Source organism: Humulus lupulus, chromosome 5 (genome assembly GCF_963169125.1).
Source record: "Humulus lupulus chromosome 5, drHumLupu1.1, whole genome shotgun sequence".
NCBI classification, from domain to species: domain Eukaryota; kingdom Viridiplantae; phylum Streptophyta; class Magnoliopsida; order Rosales; family Cannabaceae; genus Humulus; species Humulus lupulus.
Genome location: NC_084797.1, coordinates 44,083,439 through 44,108,302, shown reverse-complemented (window position 1 = coordinate 44,108,302; position 24,864 = coordinate 44,083,439). Strand labels below are relative to the sequence as shown.

Here is a 24,864-nt window from a genome sequence, read left to right as displayed (position 1 = left end):
TCTAGTGGCGGGAAAGGTTCTTGGAAGCTTGGGGAATGTGTATTGAGGCGGAATGGATTCAAGGAGTCGAGAGTTTCGGTTTCGAGGATGTAGTTTTTGTTTTCTTATGGTTTTTATATGTATCTTTCCGCATTTTATTATGTAATCTCTTTTTAATTATCATTATGTCATGTTTTGATTTTAAAACAATGGGATCCCATATCCTGCTTTGAGTTTATGTAAGTTTAACATTTTTTTTCCTTCAAGTTTTTAATAAAGTGTGATTATTTCACTTGTACGTTTTGTTAAAGATTAGTGTCTATGTGTAGTTTTCGTTAATGGTCCAAGGTCTAGAGTAGTTGGGTCATTATAGCGATTTAGTATTAGGGATACTAAACAATGCAGCTCTTATTTCCTTGTTGGAAAAGGGTTTTAAAAGAGAGAGCTGCTGCTCTACTGAAAGCTTAGTGCCCAAAGTTATACAATGTAGGTCAACTTTTCTGGTAGCAGAACTAGGACTACCAAGATAGCTCTTGAAATGATCAACAAAATGGGCTACCACCTCCTTAAAATCATCTATCAGCAGACCGTGATCATTAATATAAGAAACTATAGTGTTCTGTGCTTTTCGCTTCTTCAAATAGGCATGAAAATATGAGGTATTCATGTCTCCCTTCCTAATCTGGTTTATCTTACTTCGTTGAGCAAGAAAACTATGATACATGTGTTCTTGTTGATGAAACTCAGTTGCCCTCTCCTTTACTGCCTCTTGCAACTTGAGATCATGAGGATTCTCTTGGGCTTGAAATTGAGCATCTTGATAGGCCACCATAGCCGACTGATAACTGAACCCTACATCTCCAATACACTCCCTGTTAAACTGCTTAAGCCTATGCTTCAACCTCACAAGCCTGATATAAATTGCTCTCAGACCAGAACTCTAACAGGGGCCCTCCAACTGCTCAAGACTACCTGGTTAAAATTTGAATGGCCAGACCAGAAATTGTAATATCTGAAAAGTTTGATTCCCATAGCCTCCATGGGAATGTTAGACACTATACAAGAACAATGATCGGAGACCACCTCCCATCTAAAAACAGCCAAAGATTGAGGAAACATGTCCAACCAATCCCCATTCATTAACACATGATCTATCTTTGAGTAGATCCTAGCTAAGCCATCTTGTTTATTTGTCCAAGTAAAATAAGAACCAATGCTCTTAAGAGCCTCAATTTTAGCATCTGTTAGCCACCCTAAAGGATCAGCCAACTCAATACTTGAAACAGGTTTACCACCAAACCTATCCACACCATAAAAAAGGGCATTAAAATCCCCTAAAACTATCCAGGCTTTGACTGAAAGTGAAATACGAGTTAAATCATGCCATAAGCTTCTTCTGTTCTCTGCCAAGTTGTAACCATAGACAAAGGTGACACGAAATAAACTCCGCTGGCCTACCAAGGTAATCTGGCAGTGAACCAGCTGAGGAGACTCCTCCAAAATAGTCAATCTCGCTATCCCCTTCCTCCAAATTTATGCTCCATGAACTCACCAATTTTATTCCCCCGCAATTTAGTTTCCAACAAACCACCAATTCCAATCTTATTCCTTCTACAAACATCTTGGACTGAACTTTGTTTATTCGCACTGTTCAGCCCCCTTATATTCCAACTCAGAATAGAGCACTCATCCATTAGATGAACTACCTCCAAGATGCCCAACCTTACTACCCTTTTCCTGTTCCTGAAGAACAACAAACTAGTTGATCTGCTTTTGAGTCTCTACAACCAGGTTAGAGTTACCACCAGTTGTATGACCCTGTCTACTCTGAGTAGCAACACGCCTAGGAGTTTTCCATATCGCTTCCTTGTTCCTCTCCTTAACCGGACCTGAGTCAACCTTACCTGAAAGAGTAACCTCGCTAATATTCGGAACTGAGTTTTCTACTACTTTAGACCCACCTGCTTGCTCACCTGGTTCCTCTTCATTAAGCCCCTTAGAAACTTTTGGCTGCTCCAAAGGAACTTCAGCTTTAGAACTAGCTTCTTTTTCCACCCAAATAGTCTTATGCTCCTTGCAACAGTCTACCATAGAATGCCCAAATCCAGAGCAACTCTTACACTTAGTAGGCAGTCATTCATACTCTATTCCTTGTTCAATAATCTGGCCATGCTCATTGATAAACTGAAAACTTCGAGGAGGATTATCAGTAATTTCCATCTCCACTAGAATCCTTGCAAACTGAACTTGAGAACGCTCCCTAGTAAACGTATCTACTAAAAGAGGTTTGCCTATCGTGCTCACCAAAGCACTTATACATTTGCTACCCCAATACTGCTGGCCAAGGTCGTGTAGCTGTATGCAAAGCGGAACCGAACGGATGAGATGAATAGCACTAAGGTCTGCTGTCCACGGCCTGATGATGACAGGCTTTCTATCAAATTGAAGCACTCCATTCTCTAGAACATGATCTCTTGTTGCTTCATCATTGAATTTCACCAAAGTTAGCCCCAATGTCATTCTAGAGATTTGGGCAATCCCTAGATGACCCCAGACTCTTTTTATAAAGCCTTCAAACACTACCATTGGAGGGTTTGCTCCAAGCACCATGCAAACCACAGTAGAGCTCCAATTGGCTGACTGAATTTTCACCTCTTCAATATCAACTTGAGCCAGCTTCTGCCCATTTCTGAATATAGGTTCAATAAATTCAAGTTTCGGTTTAGAGAAGGAAAGCTTACTCGATCTAAATTGTTGCCATTGATGCTGGGCCTCTATCTAAAAATCCCCTTCCATGACCTTATCCCCTCCTTCACTCCTATCCGCCCAAGAAGCATTCCTCATATCTGTATCCAATCCATCGTCCACAACCTCAATAGGCTGGGCACTCTTACACTATCGATCCATATCACCATTCTGCAAAACCCCAGACCCAGGCATTCCTAATTCCATCAAATTGACATGCTCTTGTTCAGCGAAACCATCTCCCTCTTAACAAAGCACAGCCTTCGCTTGGGCCACAAGCGATAACTTCTCAGTCCGATCATCAGAAAGAATTTTAGGCCTACGAATCGACTTCTTCCGCTTCGCCATGGAAGAGAGCAACCCGACCCTTCAGCTTATGATTTTTTGGTTGAAATTTGAAAATTTTGTTGACTAGATATTTTTATAGATATTTCAATTTGATTAACTGTTTAAGATATTTTTCAAAAATGGCAGAAGATATTTGTTTTAAAAATTTATAACTGGTTAAATTTTTTAAAATATCACATTTTTTAAACCAAATAATAAAATATTTTTTAATAAATGGGATTTAAATTAACTTTGGTTAATTGTTGATAAATCATATTTAAATTAAATTAATATTTTTCAAAATGACTTAAACTAAGTTGATTGTTGATAAATGAAATTTAAATTAACTTTGGTAAATTGTTGACAAATTTCATTTAAATTTACTTATTTATTTTTTACAAAATTTAATTAATTCAAATTTTGGATAAATTCTAGAAAACTAATTGTGGTATTTTTGCAAATGAAATAAATTGTGGTATTTTTACATAAATTCATAGACTTGCTCATATAGTAACATGATTAGGCTCATCCAATTATAACATGTATGTTTGCACTATATGTGGTATTTTTGCAATTGGGATTAGATGCATATAGTGGCCCATATGTTTGCTTAATATATGGATTTTTCCAAATAAAATATTCATAAAATGATAGGTTTTATTTGGGCCCATTATAAAATGTAAAGTTTAAATTCCTCTCTTGTGGGTGATTCCACTTGTGAATGCTCATTTTCTTTACATGACTATAGTGAGCCTAATCAATTAATAAAAATTAATAAAATGAATGATCATTCTCTCTACAAACATAAGTCCTTTTCTAAACCTCATTATTCTTTTCTCTTCTTCTCTCTGTATCTATATCATGTGTTGAGAATTGCCCACTCTAGGCTAGGTGATTCTAAGGATACTTTGGAAGGGTGTGAAGAAAATTGAAGAACGATTCAGTTTCTTGGTAATACTCTGCGACAGAAAGGATACAATGGTTAGAGAAACTGAAGGAAGGACTCTATCATTCTGTTGCATATAATGTAAGTGTTCTTATTATTATTTATGTTTGAATTCAACTTTATAAACATGTTCTACATTATCTTATATAAATATGTTTAATATATTATTTACATGAAAATAAACAAGATCCTGTATAAGTTTTCCCAACAGGCTCATCTCCCTGGCCCTAGTTATTAGCATAGACCTGAGTTGGTGGATTCGAGGGAATCCCATCTCTGTTTGTTCACCTTGAATTGGTATAAGTTCCTCTAGGTTGATCAGGCTGCTTCTTAGATGCATAGTAGTTTGCTCATTTCTGCGGACATAAGCAGGTCCCTAACTCTTGTGAGTGAGCGCAAATCAGTCATTTTAAGGATGCCTGGGCACAGAGGTACCTTCTCCAGCAGGTCTAACAACTCAAAATTCCCTTTGGTCTCCAAGCTTTTCTGACTCGCCTTCATGCGCTGACTTTCAGGTTACCACCATAGTTGCAGGGAACGTTTTAGGGATGAAAATTTGCAAGCCTAATTAGCCTCTTAATGAAAGCACCAATCTGTTGACGCAATTTTTTTGCCACCAGTGAATTAAGTAATTTGAGGATGTAATTAGGCTTAACATAAACCGTATAAAGGAAACACAAAGAACTTTACATGGTTCAGTGATTAAAATCCACCTAGTCCACGAATCTATATTATGGCTTGTTTATCTCTTAGGAAATTGTTTATGACAATTTCTGTAGAGTTTTTGGCATACAAAGCTTCGATCCCTTTTTATGTCCATTACCTCTCTATTTATAGGGATTCAATGGAAAGATTTGGGTAGTTGTTTAACATTTCATAACGTACGAGCTTGGGTAACTTCCCAAACGTACAAATAAATACAATTAATACATTAATTGCCTGATTTTATACGTTTATCAGGCAGGGGTTACAATATATTAATTTTGCATATAAAGTTTGCGAGTCTTTAGGAATTCAAGTCAGCATATTTCAGGTGTCGACATCGAGTTGAATGCACACTACGTGAGCTAGAGGTTTCTAAGTTTGACCGATCTGAACATTGAGATGCTTGAGCTATGCGTATACGACCTGAAGATATGGCTAGACAAACTCCTTGATGTCTTGTCGACCTATGCTTAACTCTGTCTACCGGTTTGGGAACTTGTGCCGTGTCCTCGGAACTATGAATAATTTTACTAAATGCTTGCTAGTCGTACTGCAAATAGGACACATCAGCTCGTGTTTTTCTGGTACAACACACTCATAAAAAACACTACAAATATAAAATAAATACTTATAAAACCTTAAAACTTAAGTTATGCAAAACTCTCACTTTATATGTTTTTATTATGGGTTTATACCTTTTTGGATCATGTGTTTTGTTCCATTACTTGTTTGGACCCTGTGTTTTGACAAATTACTTTTTGGACCCTATGTTTTGTAAAATGGTTCAAATAGAACCCTAAACCCGATTTTGGTCAAAGTTTTCTCAACTGAAATCACAAATAATTCACCAAACTAACACTTTAGAACAAAAATAAAATCATCCTGCTTAAAAACGGTGTTGTTATATTCAATTTTGTCTTCATTAAAATTGAGTTTAGGGGTCTATTTGAACAATTTTACAAAATATAGGGTCCAAAAATGAATTTTTTAAAACACAGGGTCCAAATAAGTAATCAGAAAAAACACAGGGTCCAAAAAAGTATAAACCCTTTTATTATTTCCTTTTTTTTCCTAAGCCATGAAATTAATGTGTTTGATAAATTATAATATGAAAATATTAGAAGATGTAAAAATAATGGAATAGTGTATAATAAACAGTTTGTTAATATAAACTTACTAAAATAAAAATATTTAAAAATATCTAATAAATATAAAATTATAAAAATACTTTTAGAAGAAAATAAAATAATTTAAGATTTAAATATTTTTTATGCTATTATCATATTAATATATTTTAATTTGGATTTTCTTTTTGATAATATTTCATTTGGATTAACATATTAAAATAAGTAAATATATATATAGATAAAAAAAATACATTTATTGCAAAAAAAAAAAAGCAACGTTTAGCTATAACTTCTGTATAAATTCTTCAATTAGTTGTTTTCTTACTATTTACCAAACACCTTTATTGGACAACTTTTTCAGAAAGTAGTTTTTTCTAAGGGTATGTTTTGAAAGACACTCTGTAATTGGAATTATGTGTAATTCAGAATAATTACTTGATTTGATATATTTTTCTGACCATGTAATTGGAGGTAATTGAGGGACCACAATTACACTATCTAATTCTCATATCCCTATGAGAATTGAGTGTAATTACTAAATAGTATCAATTTTAAATAATATTTATTACATAGTATTATTATTTTTTTGTGTAATTACTAACTATTTTGCCAAACATGACAATTTAAATTCATAAGTAATTATCACTTGACATCCAAACACACATGGTATTTTAAAAGATAGTATAATTACTAGGAAATGTAAATACTACATGTTCACGGTTAGAACTCGTCAACTAAGTTAAGTCATAAAACTTATAAGCTTCCAAGTAAATGAAGAGTTGTAAAGACACTTAGAAGAACATAGAATAATTTACATGAACTTAGGATAAAGTTGCAGAGAAAAAATGGAGAGAACACTTGTATTATTCAAAAATCTCAAGTTACAATACACCATATTTTGACCCCATTTCCTAGGTGGAGGGAGGTCTTATTTATAGGTGAGCCCTATTGGCTCCAAATACATAATGATTCTGAAGGGACCGAAGGACTCAGCTGCAGGTCGTAGGTGATCGTGGAGCAGGTAGTAGTGGTGCTGGAGAAGTGGAGATTAGATCTAGTAAGTGGGAGGGGTCTGCAAAAGTACTCCTGCCATGGTACCATGTCGTACCTCCACTACTTGTCAAGTACGAACCTCATAAGCATGTTGGGGGGAGTCATTACTATGTACCATTCTTGTACTGCCACTACTATCCGGGTACGAGTCTTGTATGCGTACCCTGGTTCCCTTTTTCTTGTTTGTATCTTCCGTACATGTACAAGAGTTCCGTCCATGCTACCACCTTACAAGGTTGCATCTGTGTCTTGAGCCCCTCGATATTTGGCTAAGTAAGGGTACTTAGGAATTCCTTCAGAACCTATGTGTGAGGTGCATCTTTGCTGGTGCTCCTACCCCGAAATGGGATAGGCCATCTTCAGCAAGCCACATTCCTTAAGAGGTTCGTGGGGACCTAATAAACCCTTGACACATGCGATGCCCATGGTTGCGCGTGAGGCGAACGCATCTCGTGAGGCACGAGGCACGAAGGCATCTCACGAGGGCATGGCTTGAAGGCATGCACGCGAGGAAGAGGCATCTCGCGAGGGCGTGGCTTGGAGGCATGCGCATGAGGCGAAGGCATCTCACGAGGGCCTCGCAGGGGCATGGCTTATAGGCATTCGCATGAGGCAGAAGCATCTCACGAAGGTGCGACTTAAAGTCGTGTGCGCGAGGCAGAGGCATCTCGTAAGGGCCTCACGAGGGCACGGCTTGGATACATGCACGCGATGTAGATGAGTCTAGCAAGGGCCTCGCAGGGGTGTGCCTTGGAGACATGCGCGTGGGTGGAATGACCTCGGGAGGCATGGGGGCCTCGCAGGTGTGTGGACTCTTGGTGGCACGTAGTATCCTTCTGCTCCAACACTTACTTGATTTCTTAGGTGAAACAAAGTGAAAATCTCTTACGAGTAGGCAGATTTTGGTGTTCACACTTGTTTGCCCCCCAGTCTATGAGAGGGTCTTCAGGCTCTCTGCTAGACTCTTTTTGTCCCATCTTTATGACATGCAGGGTATAAGTGTGTTTCTTTGTTTTATGAGATATTGAAAAGCGTACTTCATGAGTGGTGATCCTCATGACTCCTTTGAAGTTTAATTAATGCCATTCATTCCTTTGTACAGATCCCACGGGTGTCATTGTTGTACAAAACATCGGGTCGCAGGAAGGAGCTTGAGGCACACTAACCAATGGGACCAAATAAGTATCATCTAAACAAGGTGAGCTCTCATGTGGTGCTCTTAAGATGTTGCCCTAGGTTGTTTACATGTATCCAGCGCTTGTCAAAATTCAGAACGAAGAGTGCTTTAACAATTCTTTCTTGTGGTCCTTTTGTCCTGTTGGCTTCCTCTTCAGTATCAGAGCAGCAGGTCGACTTTAGCCTAAATTCTACCGGTACTTACTCGTTGAAGAAACACACTTAGTGTCTTGTTCGTGTTTCATGCTCATTGGAGGATCATTTGAGCTCCTCTTATGTATGCGTGTTGATTTATTTTAAGGATGTGTTGACCCTTTAGGTATCTCCCATCCTCTTCTTTTTTTTTACATTCGTCATACACGCGCTTATGGTTTTTTTTTATCGAGAAGTGTCCTTCTCGTAGTTATGCATATTACTATTTTTGCAAGTGTCTTCTTTGAGACCCTTTTTGCAAGCATCTTCTTTGAGACCCTTTTCACAAGCGTCTTCTCTGAGACCCTTTTTGGTCTGGGTGTTTTTGGTCGACCTATGATTATTATGAGGACCTTTTTTGGTCCTTGATGTGATCTCCCCTTGCGTTGGGACCCTTATAGGGAGATGGTACTTGTGAAGCCTCGCGCACGCCTATTTTCAAGGCCATTTTATTGATTGCGAGGGAGTTTTTTGCAAAGACCTCCTCTGTGGTCCTTTCTCCCCGGGTTAGGCAACTTGGTCGATCTAGACTTAGGGATCTCTTTGGGCTTCCCTTTTGTCTTCTATGTCGCGGTCCCTTTGTAGGTTGGGTGTGTTTATGAGGAAGGCACTTTTAAGGGACCTTTTGACTTTCTTAGACTCTATAAGGGTAGCTTGTAACGCCCTGGATAGCCAAGACCGCTACACTGTATGTTTATTTAGTGCTAGACTTGCTAATCAAGTCATTTAATTAAAATCGTGTTATTGAAACTATAGAGGAACTAGGGTTAAAATGTTTTGGTCTCAAAAGTCGCACTTTCATTTAATAAACATCATCTGTTTACACGGGATCCCAGAAATATTAAATTTAAAGACCGTTTACAAAAGATGCAAGGTTAATATAAAATATCAAGCCGTATCAAGGCAAAACAGACAGTTAGGCAATCCCTGTCCTGACCCACTCCTCGACCATGGCGATCGAACAGCTGGCTATGTACATTCAACCCCACAGCTCTCCACCTTAGGATTAGTCCAACTTGCCCTTGCCTTTACCTGCACCATGTAGCACCCGTGAGCCAGGGCCCAGCAAGAAAACACAACAACAGAGCATAAGCAATCAACATATAATTCAGTATCTCATACAGCATCACATAGCCTCATCCATATAATCATCCAGTATAAACAAGTATTCAACATACTAAACATATCAACTCATATCATATATCACTGCACAAATGATAACTAGGGCTAGCGCCCTCAAGCTGCTCCCTCCGTTATCCCACTGACTCTGGTCCGCTTAAACCGAGCTCAGTGAATATTAAGCTGTCCTCGACTACCAATGGCCAAGCCGCGCCCTATGAGAAAATATTATGTACGGCACTCTTAGGCAACTTTCACATGTCCCATGGCATAATACCATCATTGACACGAAGCAAATATCGGGAGCACTTAGTCCCATCACAAACATATAATCGGGTGCAGTTTTCTTACCTTTCAATTCACTAGCTTTGATCCCTCGACTCCTTGAGCACGATCCCCCTCGAGCCCTAGCGTTCTGTAACGACCCACTACTCTAGACTTTTTGGACCATTAACGAAACTATACATAAAACTTACATTTTTGCGTAAATACCATAATTTATCAGAAACTTGTAGAAACAAAGTTTACTTTCATAAAATAAGTAGGATATGGGTACCCATTGTCTTTAAAACAAAAATAACTTAAAAACTAAAAAGAGTTACATAGAAAATGCGGAAAATACATTTAAAACCATAAAAAACATAAACAAGACTACATCCTCGAATCGAATAACGCTCGGCCCCTTGACTCCATTCACCATCGATACACATCCTCTAAGCGTCACGAATCTTTCCGCCTCTAAAGCTTATTTCCTGCACATAAACAGAAAGGAATGAGCCTAATGCCCAGCAAGGAAAATCTAACACATAGTCATAAACATAGATTTCATAATAAACGTAAAGACATATCATAACACATAATACACTTATTATAATGGCCATTATTACTTGGGGTCCCATAGACTAAACAAGCTTATGCCCATGAGATTAGTGGGGTCCTACCAGCTAAATAGGCTTATGCCCACAATCTTTTTGGGGTCTTGTTAGTCAAATAGGGCATATGCCCAAGCCTACAGCATACACATGCACAACATAACATACTCATATCATATGAAAACATAACACATAAAATAGCATAAACATAAACATATAGATTCTAGCCTATTTTCCTTACCAAAGTTACCGGGATTATGGACTGAGTTGGGACTTTTGGAACACTCCTAAAACCATAAGAAAGAGTGAGTCTAAAGAAAGGAGATGAAATGAAAGAGATGGAAAGACTAAACCATAAAAAGAACATACTTACCGACTTATATGCTTAAGAGCTTGGATTCCCTAACCAAAATAAGAATAAGGTTAGGGGACTGAGTAGAAGGTTTTGAGAAAGGAAATAACATAAAATACAGAAAGGAACTAGAGTTTTGGGTTTACCTCAAAGATTGCAAGATCAATCTAACCTCCACCGAAATACTATAGAACTCACTTCCCAAAGTGTTTGATAAGCTTATGATGTTTAAGCTTATAGTTTTTCCCCAAACCAAGTGTTTACCCTCTCACACTCACTTAACACTAGCAGCTTCTGAACTTAGAGCAAATGGTGAATAATGGCTGGGTACTAGGTCCTATTTATAGAGTTTGGGAATGAAAATATCTTGATTTTACTTGAATAAAAATAATGGCTTTTTAGGTGAAAATCATTTGAATAATCGTTCAGCAGAGGCTGAAGACTCGTTCAGAAGATGCTGGACTGTTGAAGGAGTTTGAATGGCTGAAAGGAAAAGAATTCAAAAACAATTGAACATATGCTGAAGGAGGCGATATATCGCCCCCTGTAGGCGATATATCGCCTGGGCCAGTATGCCCGAGGCGACCGTGCATCGTTTCGTGTTTTCCGTATCTACGTGCTGCGACATATCGCCCCCTATAGCTGCGATATATCGGCACTCGCTGAATATTTAAACACGAAATTACACATTTTTAGCTAAGTTTGAATGGAGTAAACAGCCTTGACTAAGCCCTCAACGTATTCAAAGCTGCTGACTGACCCTATAACATTCAAACTTTACCCTTATTTAATTTAATCCTCCAAAATACTTAATCCTTAATTACCATTCATAACATGTGCTTAAAATCCTATTGGTTGAAGTATAAACCTTATAATATAATACATATAATCCTTCATATCAGTCACTTTAATCAAACCTTAGGTTATACTTAATATTCTTAAACTATAGATTAAACTTAGAAAATCTATAAGTACTACTATGAGTGTCCAAATAATTCCCGGTCTGAACCAAAAATCCACAGTAACAAAGATAATGCTATAAATACTATCATACTATTATCTATCTTAGCTAAGTAAAGTTCTTGGACTCTACAATTCTCCCCTACTAAAAAGAATTTCGTCCTCGAAATTTACTTATCACATAACTCCGGATACCAGCCTTGCATGTCTTCCTCTAACTCCCACGTTGCCTCGCGTTCAGAACTATTGCTCCATAGGACTTTGACTATAGGAAAGCTCTTGGACCGTAACTGTAATGACCCACTAATCTAGACTAACTGGACCATTATCGAAACTATACATAAAACTTACATTTTTACGAAAATACCATAATTTATTGAGTAACTTGAAAATAAGAGTTATTTACAAATAAACAGAATACTAAGAAGGATTTTGGGATCCCATTGTCTTTAAAACAAAATAAGATTTAAAATAAAAGACATTACATAATAATGCGGAAAATACACATAAAAACCATAAAAAAACATAAAAGGAGACTATATCCTCGAATCGAATAACGCTCGGCCCCTTGACTCCATTCATCATCGATACACATTCTCCAAGCGTCACGAATCTTACCGCCTCTAAGCTTATTTTCCTGCACATAAACAGAAAGGAGTGAGCCTAATGCCCAGCAAGGAAAAACCTAACACATAGTCATATACACAATTTCATAAGAAAACATAAAGACTTAACATAATACATATAACATACACTTATTATAATGGCCATTATTACTTGGGGTCCCATAGACTAAACAAGCATATGCCCATGGGGTTAATGGGGTCCTACTAGCTAAGTAGGTCATATGCCCATAACCCATTTGGGGTCTTGTTAGTCATATGGGTCATATGCCCAAGCCTACATACACATATACATATCATAACACTTTTAATAACATAAACATATAGATAACATAAGCACATAACATATTAATTCTAGCCTATTTTCCTTACCAAAGTTACCGGGATAAAATGGACTGAGTTAGGACTTTTGGAACACTCCTAAAACCACAATGAACAAGGGTGAGTCTAAAGAAAGGAGATGAAATGAAAGAGAATAGGAAGACTAAACCATTAAACGAAAATATGCTTACCACCACTTAAGTGCTTAAGAACTTGGATTCCCTAACCAAAAATAAGAATAAGGTTAGGGGACTGAGTAGAAGGTTTTGAGAAAAGAAATAACATAGAATACAGAAAGGACTAGAGTTTTGGGTTTACCTCAAAGATTGCAAGATCAATCTAACATCCACCGAAATACTATAGCACTCACTTACTTCCCAAGTGTTTGATAAGCTTATGATGTTTAAGCTTATAGTTTTTCCCCAAACCAAGTGTTTACACTCTCTCACTCACTTAACACTAGCAGCCTCTGAACTTAGAGCAAATGGTGAATAATGGCTGGGTACTAGGTCCTATTTATAGAGTTTGGGAATGAAAATATCTTGATTTTACTTGAATAAAAATAATGGCTTTTTAGGTGAAAATCATTTGAATAATCGTTCAGCAGAGGCTGAAGACTCGTTCAGAAGATGCTGGACTGTTGAAGGAGTTTGAATGGCTGAAGGGAAAAGAATTCAAATGTATTTGAATTCATGCTGGTGGAGGCGATATATCGCCCCCTATAGGCGATATATCGCCTGGACCTTTGTTCCCGAGGCGACCGTGCATCGATTCGTGTTTTCCGTATCTACGTGCTGCGACATATCGCCCCCTATAGCTGCGATATATCGGCATACGCTGAATATTTAAACACGAATTTACACATTTTTAGCTGAGTTTGAATGGAGTAAACAGCCTTGACTAAGCCCTCAACGTGCTCAAAGCTGCTGACTGACCCTATACATTCAAACTTTTACCCTTATTTAATTTAATCCTCAAAAATACTAAATCCTTAATTACCATTCAAAACATGTGCTTTAAAATCCTATTGGTTGATGTCTAAACCTTATAATATAATAATATATTCCTTAATATCAGACACATTAATCAAACCTTAGGTTATACTTAATATTCTTAAACTATAGGTTAAACTTAGAAAATCTATAAGTACTACTATGAGTGTCCAAATAACTCCCGGTCTGAACCAAAAATCCAAAGTAACAATGATAACACTAAACATACTATAATACTACTAAACAATTAGCTAAGTAAAGTTCTTGGACTCTACAGTAACTACTTCATCCCTCTATCTAGGATGCTAACCGGTCGTTCCTCGTAACATAAGTCTTTCTGGAGTGCTATCGTATCGTATTTGAGGACGTGAGATGGGTCTGACACATATTTGCGTAACATCGAGATGTGGAAGATGTTGTGACTATCGGCTAATGTTGGCGGTAGGCTAGTCTATACGCAACTGTTCCCACTTTGTCCAATATCTAAAAGGACCTATGAATCGGGGACTAAGCTTGCCCTTCTTTCCGAACCGCTTGACACTTTTCATAGGAGATATCTTGATCTCCAACTTGGAATTCCACATCACGTCGCTTGGTATCCGCATATCTTTTCTGACGGCTTTGAGCAGTCAGCATACGCTGTCTAATAAGCGTTACTGCTTCTTGAGCTTGTCTAACAGCTTCGGACCCTAGAAGCTGCCTTTATCCTACCTCGTCCCAGTGCAACGGTGATCGGTACCTTCGTCCATATAGCAACTCATAAGGTGCCATTCTGATCGTTGACTGGTAGCTGTTGTTGTACGAGAACTCGATCAGTGGTAAGTACTTGTTCCACGATCCTCCGAAATCAAGTATACACGCGCGTAGCATATCCTTTAAGATCTGAATCGTACGCTCAAACTGCCCATCTGTCTGAGGATGGAAAGCTGTACTAAGGCTTAACTTAGTACCCATAGCTCGCTGTAAGTTTCTCCAATATCTTGACGTAAATACTGATCCTCTATCTGACACTATCGTCTTGGGGATTCCATGCAATCGTACAATCTCTTGGATGTAGATGTCTGCGTATTGGTCTGCCGTGCATGAAGTTCTAACAGGCAGAAATGAGCCGACTTGGTTAGTCTATCTATTACTATCCAAGCGGAATCATGCTGCTTATTCGTCTTTGGCAGACCCGTCACGAAGTCCATGGCTATATCGTCCCACTTCCATTCCGGTATGCTAAGCGGTTGCAATAATCCTGCAGGCCGCTGATGCTCCGCCTTCACTTGCTGGCATACCAGACACTTAGATACATACTCCGCTATGTCCTTCTTCATCCCTGGCCACCAATAGACTGCCTTGATGTCATGAGTCATCTTGGTAGACCCTGGATGAACTGAGTACGGGGTGCTGTGCGCTTCTTCTAGGATCGTCTTCTTAATATTTTGATCGTCTGGCACGCATACCCGATCCTTATATCTCAATAAGCCTTGGCTAGATATTGAGAAATCTGTATTCTTGCCTTCTCTGACTGCTTCCATATGTGGTGCTAGCGATTCCTCATGCCTCTGACCAATCCGTATGTCCTCTAGCAGATTTGATTGGATAGACAAGTTAGCCAGCTTGCCTACAACCACTTCTATTCCGGCACTGATAAGCTCCTGCTGTAGCGGCTTTTCTATTCCGGATAAGACTGCTAAGTTCCCATAGCTTTTCCTACTAAGCGCATCGGCAACTACGTTCGCCTTCCCTGGGTGGTATAGGATTTCACAGTCGTAATCCTTGACTAATTCTATCCACCTGCGCTGCCTCATGTTGAGCTCCTTCTGCGTAAAGAAGTATTTTAAACTTTTGTGGTCCGTATAAATCTCGCACCGTTCTCCGTAAAGATAATGGTGCCAGATTTTCAACGCAAAGACCACCGCTGCCAACTCCATATCGTGAGTTGGATAGCGTTGTTCATACTCTTTCAACTGATGTGAGGCGTAGGCTATCACCTTGTCATTTTTACATCAACACGCATCCCAATCCTAGCTTTGATGCATCGCATTAGACAACGAAGTTATCGTCGGGTGTCGGTACACTAAGTACTGGTGTTGAGCAAAGCTTATCCTTAAGCAACTGGAAGCTTTCCTCACACTTATCATTCCAGTTAAACTTTTGTTGCTTCCGGGTCAGGTTGGTGAGTGGAGTGGCTATCTTAGAAAAAACCCTCTACAACTTTCTATAATAACCTGCTAGCCCTAAGAAGCTTCTTATTTCTGACGTGTTCTTTGGTCTAGGCCAATCCTTCACGGCCTCTACTTTTGGTGGATCTACTACAGCTCCATCTTTCGATGTAATGTGCCCGAGGAACGCCACTTGCGAAAGCCAAAATTCGCATTTCTTGCACTTGGCGTAAAGCTTATGCTCCTTTAATCGCGTCGAATTCATCCTCAAATGTTCCTCGTGCCCTACTTCATCCTTGGAGTATACTAAGATATCGTCGATGAATACAACGACGAATTTATTTGAGTAATCCTTGAAGACCCTATTCATTAAGTCCATAAATGCGGCTGGTGCGTTAGTAAGACCAAAAGACATAACCAAGAACTCGTAATGTCCATAACAAGTCCTAAAGGTTGTCTTAAGAATATCTTCTCCCTTTACCTTGAGCTGATGATACCCGGTCCGTAGATCGATCTTAAAAAAATACAGTCGCGCCTCGGAGTTGATCAAACAAATCATCAATCCGAGGTAGTGGGTATTTGTTCTTAATCGTTACTTTGTTCAGCTCATGATAGTCTATGCACATCCGCATACTTCCGTCCTTCTTCTTCACGAATAGTACCGAAGCTCCCCATGGTGAATGGCTTGGCCTAAGTCTAGGAGTTCTTGTAGCTGCGTCTTTAACTCCTTGAGTTCCGTGGGTGCCATCTGGTATGGTGCCTTAGAGATAGGCTCGGTGCCTGGTACTAATTCTATCGTGAAGTCTATCTCTCGAGTTGGCGGCAATCCTGGCAAGTCATCGGGAAATACCTCTGGAAATTCTTGTATAACTCGAACATCTCCATCCTTAAGTGGCGTCTCCCTTTCCACGTTCGTGATGCTGGCTAAGAAAGCTTGACATCCTTTCTCTATCCTTTGTTGAGCTTTGAGAGATGACACTAACGGGGTGCGTAGTCCTGAAGCTTGTCCCATGAAGCATCGTCTCTGGCCGTCAGGAGTCTCGAACATCACCTTCTTGCGTTTGCTGTCGATCGTTGCGCCATGCCGTGCTAGCCGATCCATGCCTAGTATTACGTCGAAGTCCTTGATCACTAGTTTTATCAGGTCTCCTTCTAGTTCTATGTCCTCAATCTTGATCGGTACGTCTCGTACTATTCGTGATGATAGAACTACTTTGCCCGAAGGCAACTCAGTTACAAACCTAGTTCTAAATCTTTCACTAGGTTTGTCTAGTTTTTCTATCATTCCTAACGAGATCTACGAGTATACAGCTACCAATCAAGCGATACTAGAACATATACTATCGAGGATAGGATCTGACCTGTAAATCCTTAGCATGGGTTCCTCCTTGGGTCAATGCAAAGACTTTGGTCTGGAACCATCGTTTAATCCTTCTTCTCCTCACTAACATTCATCAGAATCCTTTCTATTTCGATTGCCGTTTCTAGAACATTGGCATAGGTAGTGGTTCCCAGGTTTGCTAACTTAACCCTTAATTCCATCTTTGGTCTAAGTCCTCTGATGAACTTGGTCAACCTCGTAAAGTCGGTTGGGACCAACTCTGGTGCAAACTTGACCAATCTGTTGAACTGATGAGCATATTCTTCTATCATTAGCGATGACTGCTGAGGTGTAATACTTCTTGTGGAACGGCTCCACAAATCTTGTCAATATTATGGTGGTGACATCGTTAGTCAGGTGAACTAAGTCCCACCATATTTTGGCATCCTTCCTGAGAAATGATGAGACGCATGATATGCGGTCCGTATTACTGAGGTTCATGCGCGTAAGAATTGGCTTCACATTCCTTAGCCACTCTTCTGCCTCAAAGGGGTCTATAGTCCCTTCGAAGTTTGGAGCGTGCTGCTTGCGGAACCTTTCATACACTGACTCCATATTCGGTACTGGATGTGGCGCGTGGTTCATCACTGGCCATCCCCCATATGGACCAACTTGTTGGGGTGCTAGGGCCATTTGTTGTAGCTACGGCTGCGGTTGCGGCGGAGGCTGAGGCTGAGTCTGCGCCTGTTGACGTTGTTGTTGCAAGAGTTTCTCGACTTGTTGTCGCCGTCTAGCAATTTCCGCGGTGTTGTCAGCTGGTGATGTCGGCGCGTTGCGGCTAGTAGTAGCACGCACTCCTCTTCTACGAACTGAAGGGCATCATTGGTCGTTGGAACAACGTTGGAGGCGTTTCCGTTGGTGCGTGCAGATCTTCGAAGCGACATCTTCACCAAAAGTTCTAACAGTCGAGAACTTGTTAGAACTTACCCTAATAGGCTCTAAGGAAAAAGATTATTCTAAAACAAACATATCTCGGACCTATTTATTATGACTTCTTATGAAAAATTATATAGGTCTTTATTTATTATTAGAGTGGGTTTCTATACTTAGAAAAACAAGTCATCTTTATTTTCTAAGTGTGTTTCTAATCATCCTATATGACTTAATTCTCAGGCTCGAAACTTATCTTTGTTCCAAAGTTAACCATATTGAGGGAGGGCTGGGATCAGTAAAATCGTTCCCACTACTAAGGCCCCCTAACTCTCAATAAAGAAACTTGGTTCATTGATTTGTATCCACCCTCACTGAACTTAGTCATTATTTATTTTATTTATTACTTATTATGATTGCGAAAATAGAATCAAACTCATACATGATAGAAAAACAACATGTTATTCATTTGGAAAAAGATTTTCACTTATTACAATCACAAATAAAGAAAGAAATAAACAAAACAAACAATGAAAAACTAGCTATTCTAAAAATCGGGATCTTCTACATCCGATCCTTCATCTAGCATATCATCATCTATCTCCTTATAATCATCATTGTCTTGAGCCTCAAAATTTCCTCGGGGAAGATTCAAGAAGATCCTATGTTGTTGCTCATTAGTGAATTGAAACTCTAAATCATAGGTGAACTTAAGTATGAGAGAATAATATCTTAGGGCTGCTTGTAAGTCGTCATCATTATTTATATTCTCCCATATTTCTTCTAAAGTTAAAATTGCTGAAGGAAAATCTTTTAAAAGCCTAATTACTAGGACATATTGTTCTGCAGCTCTCATCATAATTTGCCTAGATTCTTGAAGGTGACCTATCTCCTTGTGGAACAAGATCAATCTTCGAGTGATCTTTTCTAGTACTCCTACGGTGTTTCTTGGCTCCCTTATTCTTTTTAAAGCCTTAACGGCTCGGATATCCTCATTGCTTAAAGCTCCGTTCATTCTTAACTGAAAACATAAACACTAAAAGTGTTAGCTATACACATAAGTAACATAACTAGTAACTTAAACACTTACTTGGCGGTCCGATTCGGAACTTTGAGCGTGTGTATCGAGGAGAACTTCATGCAAAAGAACCGTGTCTCTGATACCAACTGTAACGACCCACTACTCTATACTTTTTGGACCATTAACGAAACTATACATAAAACTTACATTTTTGCGTAAATACCATAATTTATCAGAAACTTGTAGAAACAAAGTTTACTTTCATAAAATAAGTAGGATATGGGTACCCATTGTCTTTAAAACAAAAATAACTTAAAAACTAAAAAGAGTTACATAGAAAATTCGGAAAATACATTTAAAACCATAAAAAACATAAACAAGACTACATCCTCGAATCGAATAACGCTCGGCCCCTTGACTCCACTCACCATCGATACACATCCTCTAAGCGTCACGAATCTTTCCGCCTCTAAAGCTTATTTCCTGCACATAAACAGAAAGGAATGAGCCTAATGCCCAACAAGGAAAATGTAACACATAGTCATAAACATAGATTTCATAATAAACGTAAAGACATATCATAACACATAATACACTTATTATAATGGCCATTATTACTTGGGGTCCCATAGACTAAACAAGCTTATGCCCATGAGATTAGTGGGGTCCTACCAGCTAAATAGGCTTATGCCCACAATCTTTTTGGGGTCTTGTTAGTCAAATAGGGCATATGCCCAAGCCTACAGCATACACATGCACAACATAACATACTCATATCATATGAAAACATAACACATAAAATAGCATAAACATAAACATATAGATTCTAGCCTATTTTCCTTACCAAAGTTACCGGGATTATGGACTGAGTTGGGACTTTTGGAACACTCCTAAAACCATAAGAAAGAGTGAGTCTAAAGAAAGGAGATGAAATGAAAGAGATGGAAAGACTAAACCATAAAAAGAACATACTTACCGACTTATATGCTTAAGAGCTTGGATTCCCTAACCAAAATAAGAATAAGGTTAGGGGACTGAGTAGAAGGTTTTGAGAAAGGAAATAACATAAAATACAGAAAGGAACTAGAGTTTTGGGTTTACCTCAAAGATTGCAAGATCAATCTAACCTCCACCGAAATACTATAGAACTCACTTCCCAAAGTGTTTGATAAGCTTATGATGTTTAAGCTTATAGTTTTTCCCCAAACCAAGTGTTTACCCTCTCACACTCACTTAACACTAGCAGCTTCTGAACTTAGAGCAAATGGTGAATAATGGCTGGGTACTAGGTCCTATTTATAGAGTTTGGGAATGAAAATATCTTGATTTTACTTGAATAAAAATAATGGCTTTTTAGGTGAAAATCATTTGAATAATCGTTCAGCAGAGGCTGAAGACTCGTTCAAAAGATGCTGGACTGTTGAAGGAGTTTGAATGGCTGAAAGGAAAAGAATTCAAAAACAATTGAACATATGCTGAAGGAGGCGATATATCGCCCCCTGTAGGCGATATATCGCCTGGGCCAGTATGCCCGAGGCGACCGTGCATCGTTTCGTGTTTTCCGTATCTACGTGCTGCGACATATCGCCCCCTATAGCTGCGATATATCGGCACTCGCTGAATATTTAAACACGAAATTACACATTTTTAGCTAAGTTTGAATGGAGTAAACAGCCTTGACTAAGCCCTCAACGTATTCAAAGCTGCTGACTGACCCTATAACATTCAAACTTTACCCTTATTTAATTTAATCCTCCAAAATACTTAATCCTTAATTACCATTCATAACATGTGCTTAAAATCCTATTGGTTGAAGTATAAACCTTATAATATAATACATATAATCCTTAATATCAGTCACTTTAATCAAACCTTAGGTTATACTTAATATTCTTAAACTATAGATTAAACTTAGAAAATCTATAAGTACTACTATGAGTGTCCAAATAATTCCCGGTCTGAACCAAAAATCCACAGTAACAAAGATAATGCTATAAATACTATCATACTATTATCTATCTTAGCTAAGTAAAGTTCTTGGACTCTACACGTTCAGCTAAACACAATCATGGGCCAAAGTCATCATCAATCCTCAAGTCCAAAACCTAACCTCGGGGCCAATCCCGAGCCCCCGGGAAGTCCTAGTTCCACCAAACAAGGTGGTGGAATCAAACCCCAAACCCTTGGTCAAAAACCCTTGCAAACAACCCTAAAATCCTCTTCAGAAAACAGGGTAGCGCTACAGTGCTCATGGGAGGGCGCTACAGTGCTACAAACAGAAGGAAAATCCCTCAGCAAGCTTGGCCTAGCGCTACAGCACCCAAAGGCTAGCGCTGTAGCGCTAGTCACAGGCAGACTAACACCAGTTTTTCCCTCCTACGATTTCCTCGAACCAACCCCAACCAAAACTCTTCCAAATCTTTTCCAAACTCAAAAACAACCTTATGACCATACTCCACTCATCCCAAGCACCCCAAATACCTAGAACTCAAGCACATGCATCCCCAAACTCAAAATTCACCATAGCCACTTCTAGACACTAAAACTCAGCAGAAACCAGTTGAACATCAAAGTTAGAGTTTAGATTTTATACCTTTGGTGGAATTTCGACCTCAAGTTTCCTCTAGACTTCCTTGTCTTGCTCCTCCTCAGCCTTAGGCCTGAATTCCCTAAAGTTTCCATCCAATTCAACTTAAACACCATAGCTCAAAAACCAGAAACAGAAACTGAAGAACTCTAAAGTCTTACCTCAAGTGTTAGTGAATCCTTGCTTAACCTCTACCAATTCTCCAAACTTAGTTTAGAATCCTTGATGCTTAGTTTATCCCAGTTCTCCTCTGAACTTTGCTCCAGAAATCCTCAAGAAACAGATGAAGGAAATATAAACCGACCTAGAAAACTCTCTCTGTTTTCTCCCCTTTCATTTCCCTTCCTTTTCCTTCTTTTTTCAGACTTCTACACTTCTCTACAATTCCCACTAACATAAAGTCTCAGTAATCCCCATATTTAGAAAGCCAAATGACCTTAATGCCCTCCCCTTTATTTCTAGTCATTTAATCCACTTAAGGGTATTCTAGTCATTTTACCCAATTCCCGCTAACTCCTTGAGTGTCTCTAATATTTCTCGCTTAACTCCCGATACCTAACTAATCACCAATAATATTCCTCAATGTCAAAATAGACCCCAGTATACTCACTAAGTTCCCATTTATACCCCTAAGCTCACCCCGAGCCGGGTATAAATCCCCGCCATGACTTTTTTGCTACTTTGCTCACTAGGATCGTCTCGAGTCACAGATCATAGATATATCCACATAATAATGTGGTCTCGACAATTATCACATATATCAAATCAGTTATGCTCATAATGGCAAAAATTACGATTATTCCCCTCTAACCTAATCAGGGCCTACATGCATACTAATACACATATTCATGCATCTCAAATATTCAAATAATCATATAACATGCTTTAAATCATAATCATGCATCTTAATCATTAAAACCGCACATAATTCCCATTATGCCCTTCATGCACACTAATCAAGGCCCTTAAGCCTTATTAGAGAATTTGGGTCGTTACATAGCTAGTCCTTATAGTTTCAAACATTGTCTTATAAGGTTCACCGCTCATATATATATTTATATTGTAAGCATTTTTATATATATCTCCCAAGGTCAGGCACCTGTTTTGCACATGGCCAGGCACCTTTTGAGGCTCTCTAGGCTAGGCACCTATTTTGTACATGGCTAGGTGCCTGTTGTGGCTCACGAATCTAGGCATCTATTTTGCACAAGGTTAGGCACCCAGTGAGGCTGGGTACAATACCTCCCAAGTGATTGATGGCATTTGTCTTGCCAAGCACTTTATTTTTTGTTCTTTCTAATATGCTTTGACAATTTGACAATGGCAGTATGTGTGTCACATCAGTGTCCTTGGAGATGAGAGATGTAATATATAAGATAGGTGCTTGAAATTAGCGATAGTAGGCAATGTGCAAGGGTAGGCACAATGTCATTGCCATGTTACATCCTAGGGTAAGCTAGGTGATCTCTTCAGATCCTACCAAGATAAATTACACGACATAACTTGAAAAAAGAAGAACTACTATTACTACTTTGTGGAGGCCAATCGAGGTGACTTCTTTGGTTCCTAAGCAACACAAATAAAGGGAGTCTTATCAGAGGTTATCCTTGATGAATTCCACTAGCTTCTTCTTGAAGTCTTCTTATATACCTCTTCCAATCTTCAACATGATCAGCGACTTCTTTATCACAATGATCTCTTCCACGCGGAGTCTCCAGATGTATTGGTAAAAGGGGGATTGGAATACGGTTCACTTACCCCAGCAAGCAAGTTTTCATGGCCCTCTTCCACACATATGTACTTATGAGCTCTTTCAAAGAAGTCATCTAAGTTTGTAACGTCCCTCTTGAGGATGTTATCCCATAACTTGCTTTAGTTGAGCTTTGCTTTAGTTGAACTCCAGCTGTGATAGCCATCTTGAGCTTTGCTTTAGTTGAACTTCCCACCTTAGCTGCTTCCATATTGAATCTATGGATATAGATTTTCAGGCCTTCACTTTTGCCTTGTTTTATGTTAGCGAGTCTGGTACTCGGAATAACATAATCACGTACTATGTGGTGCTGCTGAAGAAATTCACCAGAGAATTGCCTCCATGACCTGATTGTTCCTAGCCTTAACCTCTTGAACCACTTGTACGCAGCTCCTTTGAGTGTAAGGGATAAAAAATGGCACCTTGTCCTGTTGTTGACTCCCCTTAACTTCATCAATTCATTGAAGGCGTCTAAGTGATACTTAAGGTCTGTAGTGCCCTCATATAGAGTCATGCAAAGCTCCTTGAAGTTAGTGGGGAGTTGTTCAACCTGAATGTTTCTTGTGAAGGGAGAATCATAATCTAATTCATAATCACCTCTATGCCCCCCAGATACAATGACCATCTTGCTTCAAAGGCTTTGGATTTCAGTGTCTAGTTCCCTTCTCTTTTTGTTTAAGGAGTCCCCTAGGTTCTCAGGGCGAACCCTTACTTTGGTTGTATCCTCTAGGGGAGCTGCAAGGGATGCGATTCTTACCTCGAAACCTCTCTAGTTAAGTTGTTCCCTTAATTTGGGTGGAACTCTTTTGCAAGCAGTCTTGGGTTCACACCTGTAATGTCCTCCTAATCCAGGATCGTTACAATGTGTAATTAAAATAGTGCTTAACTCGCTAAACGGGTCATTTGGACTTAAAATGTGTAATTGAACTAAAACCAGGTTTAGGTACTAAAAATTTCAGTTAAAAGTCAACCATTCCATTAAAAGAGTTTGAGTTCGATACATAGGATCCCAACAGAGTTTAAAACTGTTAGAATCTCAAAATGAATACAAAAGCCGACCTAAGTGGAAAAATCAGGGTCCAACCCTAGTTCCAACAGATCACGCAGATGTGGCGATCGAGCAGGCCTCATATGTACACCTTGCCCCTAAAGCTCTCCAACTCATGGTTGGTCTAGCTTTTCTTTTCCTTTACCTGCACCATTTAGCACCTGTGAGCCGAGGCTCAGCAAGAAAACATAATCATGCTCAAAAACATTAAATCATTAGATCACAAAATCATAATTAGCATGCCTAGAAATAATAAACCTACGCATGCATGCATTCAATCCAAATAAGTGACTATAGAGTCACACCAGGGCCCATTGCCCTATTCTCCAGATAATTGACTATAGGGCCACACCAGAGCCCATTGCCCTATTCCCTGTATAACCAGCCTTAGGGTTGGCCAAGCATAAGTCAAGCTCTTAAAATCAGATCTGGGTTGGTTTAGCCACATTGGCTGCGCTCAGCATGTTGTTGTTGGCCTTGACTTATAAGTCGAGCTTTTTTAGTCAGTGTTGACCCTTGATTTGGCCAATGACACGGAGTCAAATGTACGACAAAAAATAGAACAACA

At 39.1% G+C, this 24,864-nt stretch overlaps 1 protein-coding gene across 1 annotated transcript; it reads right to left on the bottom strand.

Annotated features, from left to right (window-relative positions):
• Positions 1-346: 346 nt before the first annotated feature.
• Positions 347-1,673, bottom strand: LOC133779093 (uncharacterized). Its single transcript, XM_062219092.1, has 3 exons — positions 1,532-1,673; positions 977-1,382; positions 347-890 (listed from the first exon to the last, which is right to left on the bottom strand). Exons 1-3 carry the CDS (start codon positions 1,671-1,673, stop codon positions 347-349), a joined length of 1,092 nt encoding a protein of 363 aa, XP_062075076.1.
• Positions 1,674-24,864: the final 23,191 nt, after the last annotated feature.

Bases quoted from the DNA above. Each gene is read 5' to 3' on its own strand.
- LOC133779093 (XM_062219092.1), bottom strand. From the start codon at position 1,673: ATGGATGAGTGCTCTATTCTGAGTTGGAATATAAGGGGGCTGAACAGT. The intron at 1,383-1,531 runs GTGAGTTCATGG...ACAACTTGGCAG, and splicing joins ATTGCGGGGGAATAAAATTG to AGAACAGAAGAAGCTTATGG. The intron at 891-976 runs GTCTGGCCATTC...AATTTATATCAG, and splicing joins TTCAGATATTACAATTTCTG to GCTTGTGAGGTTGAAGCATA.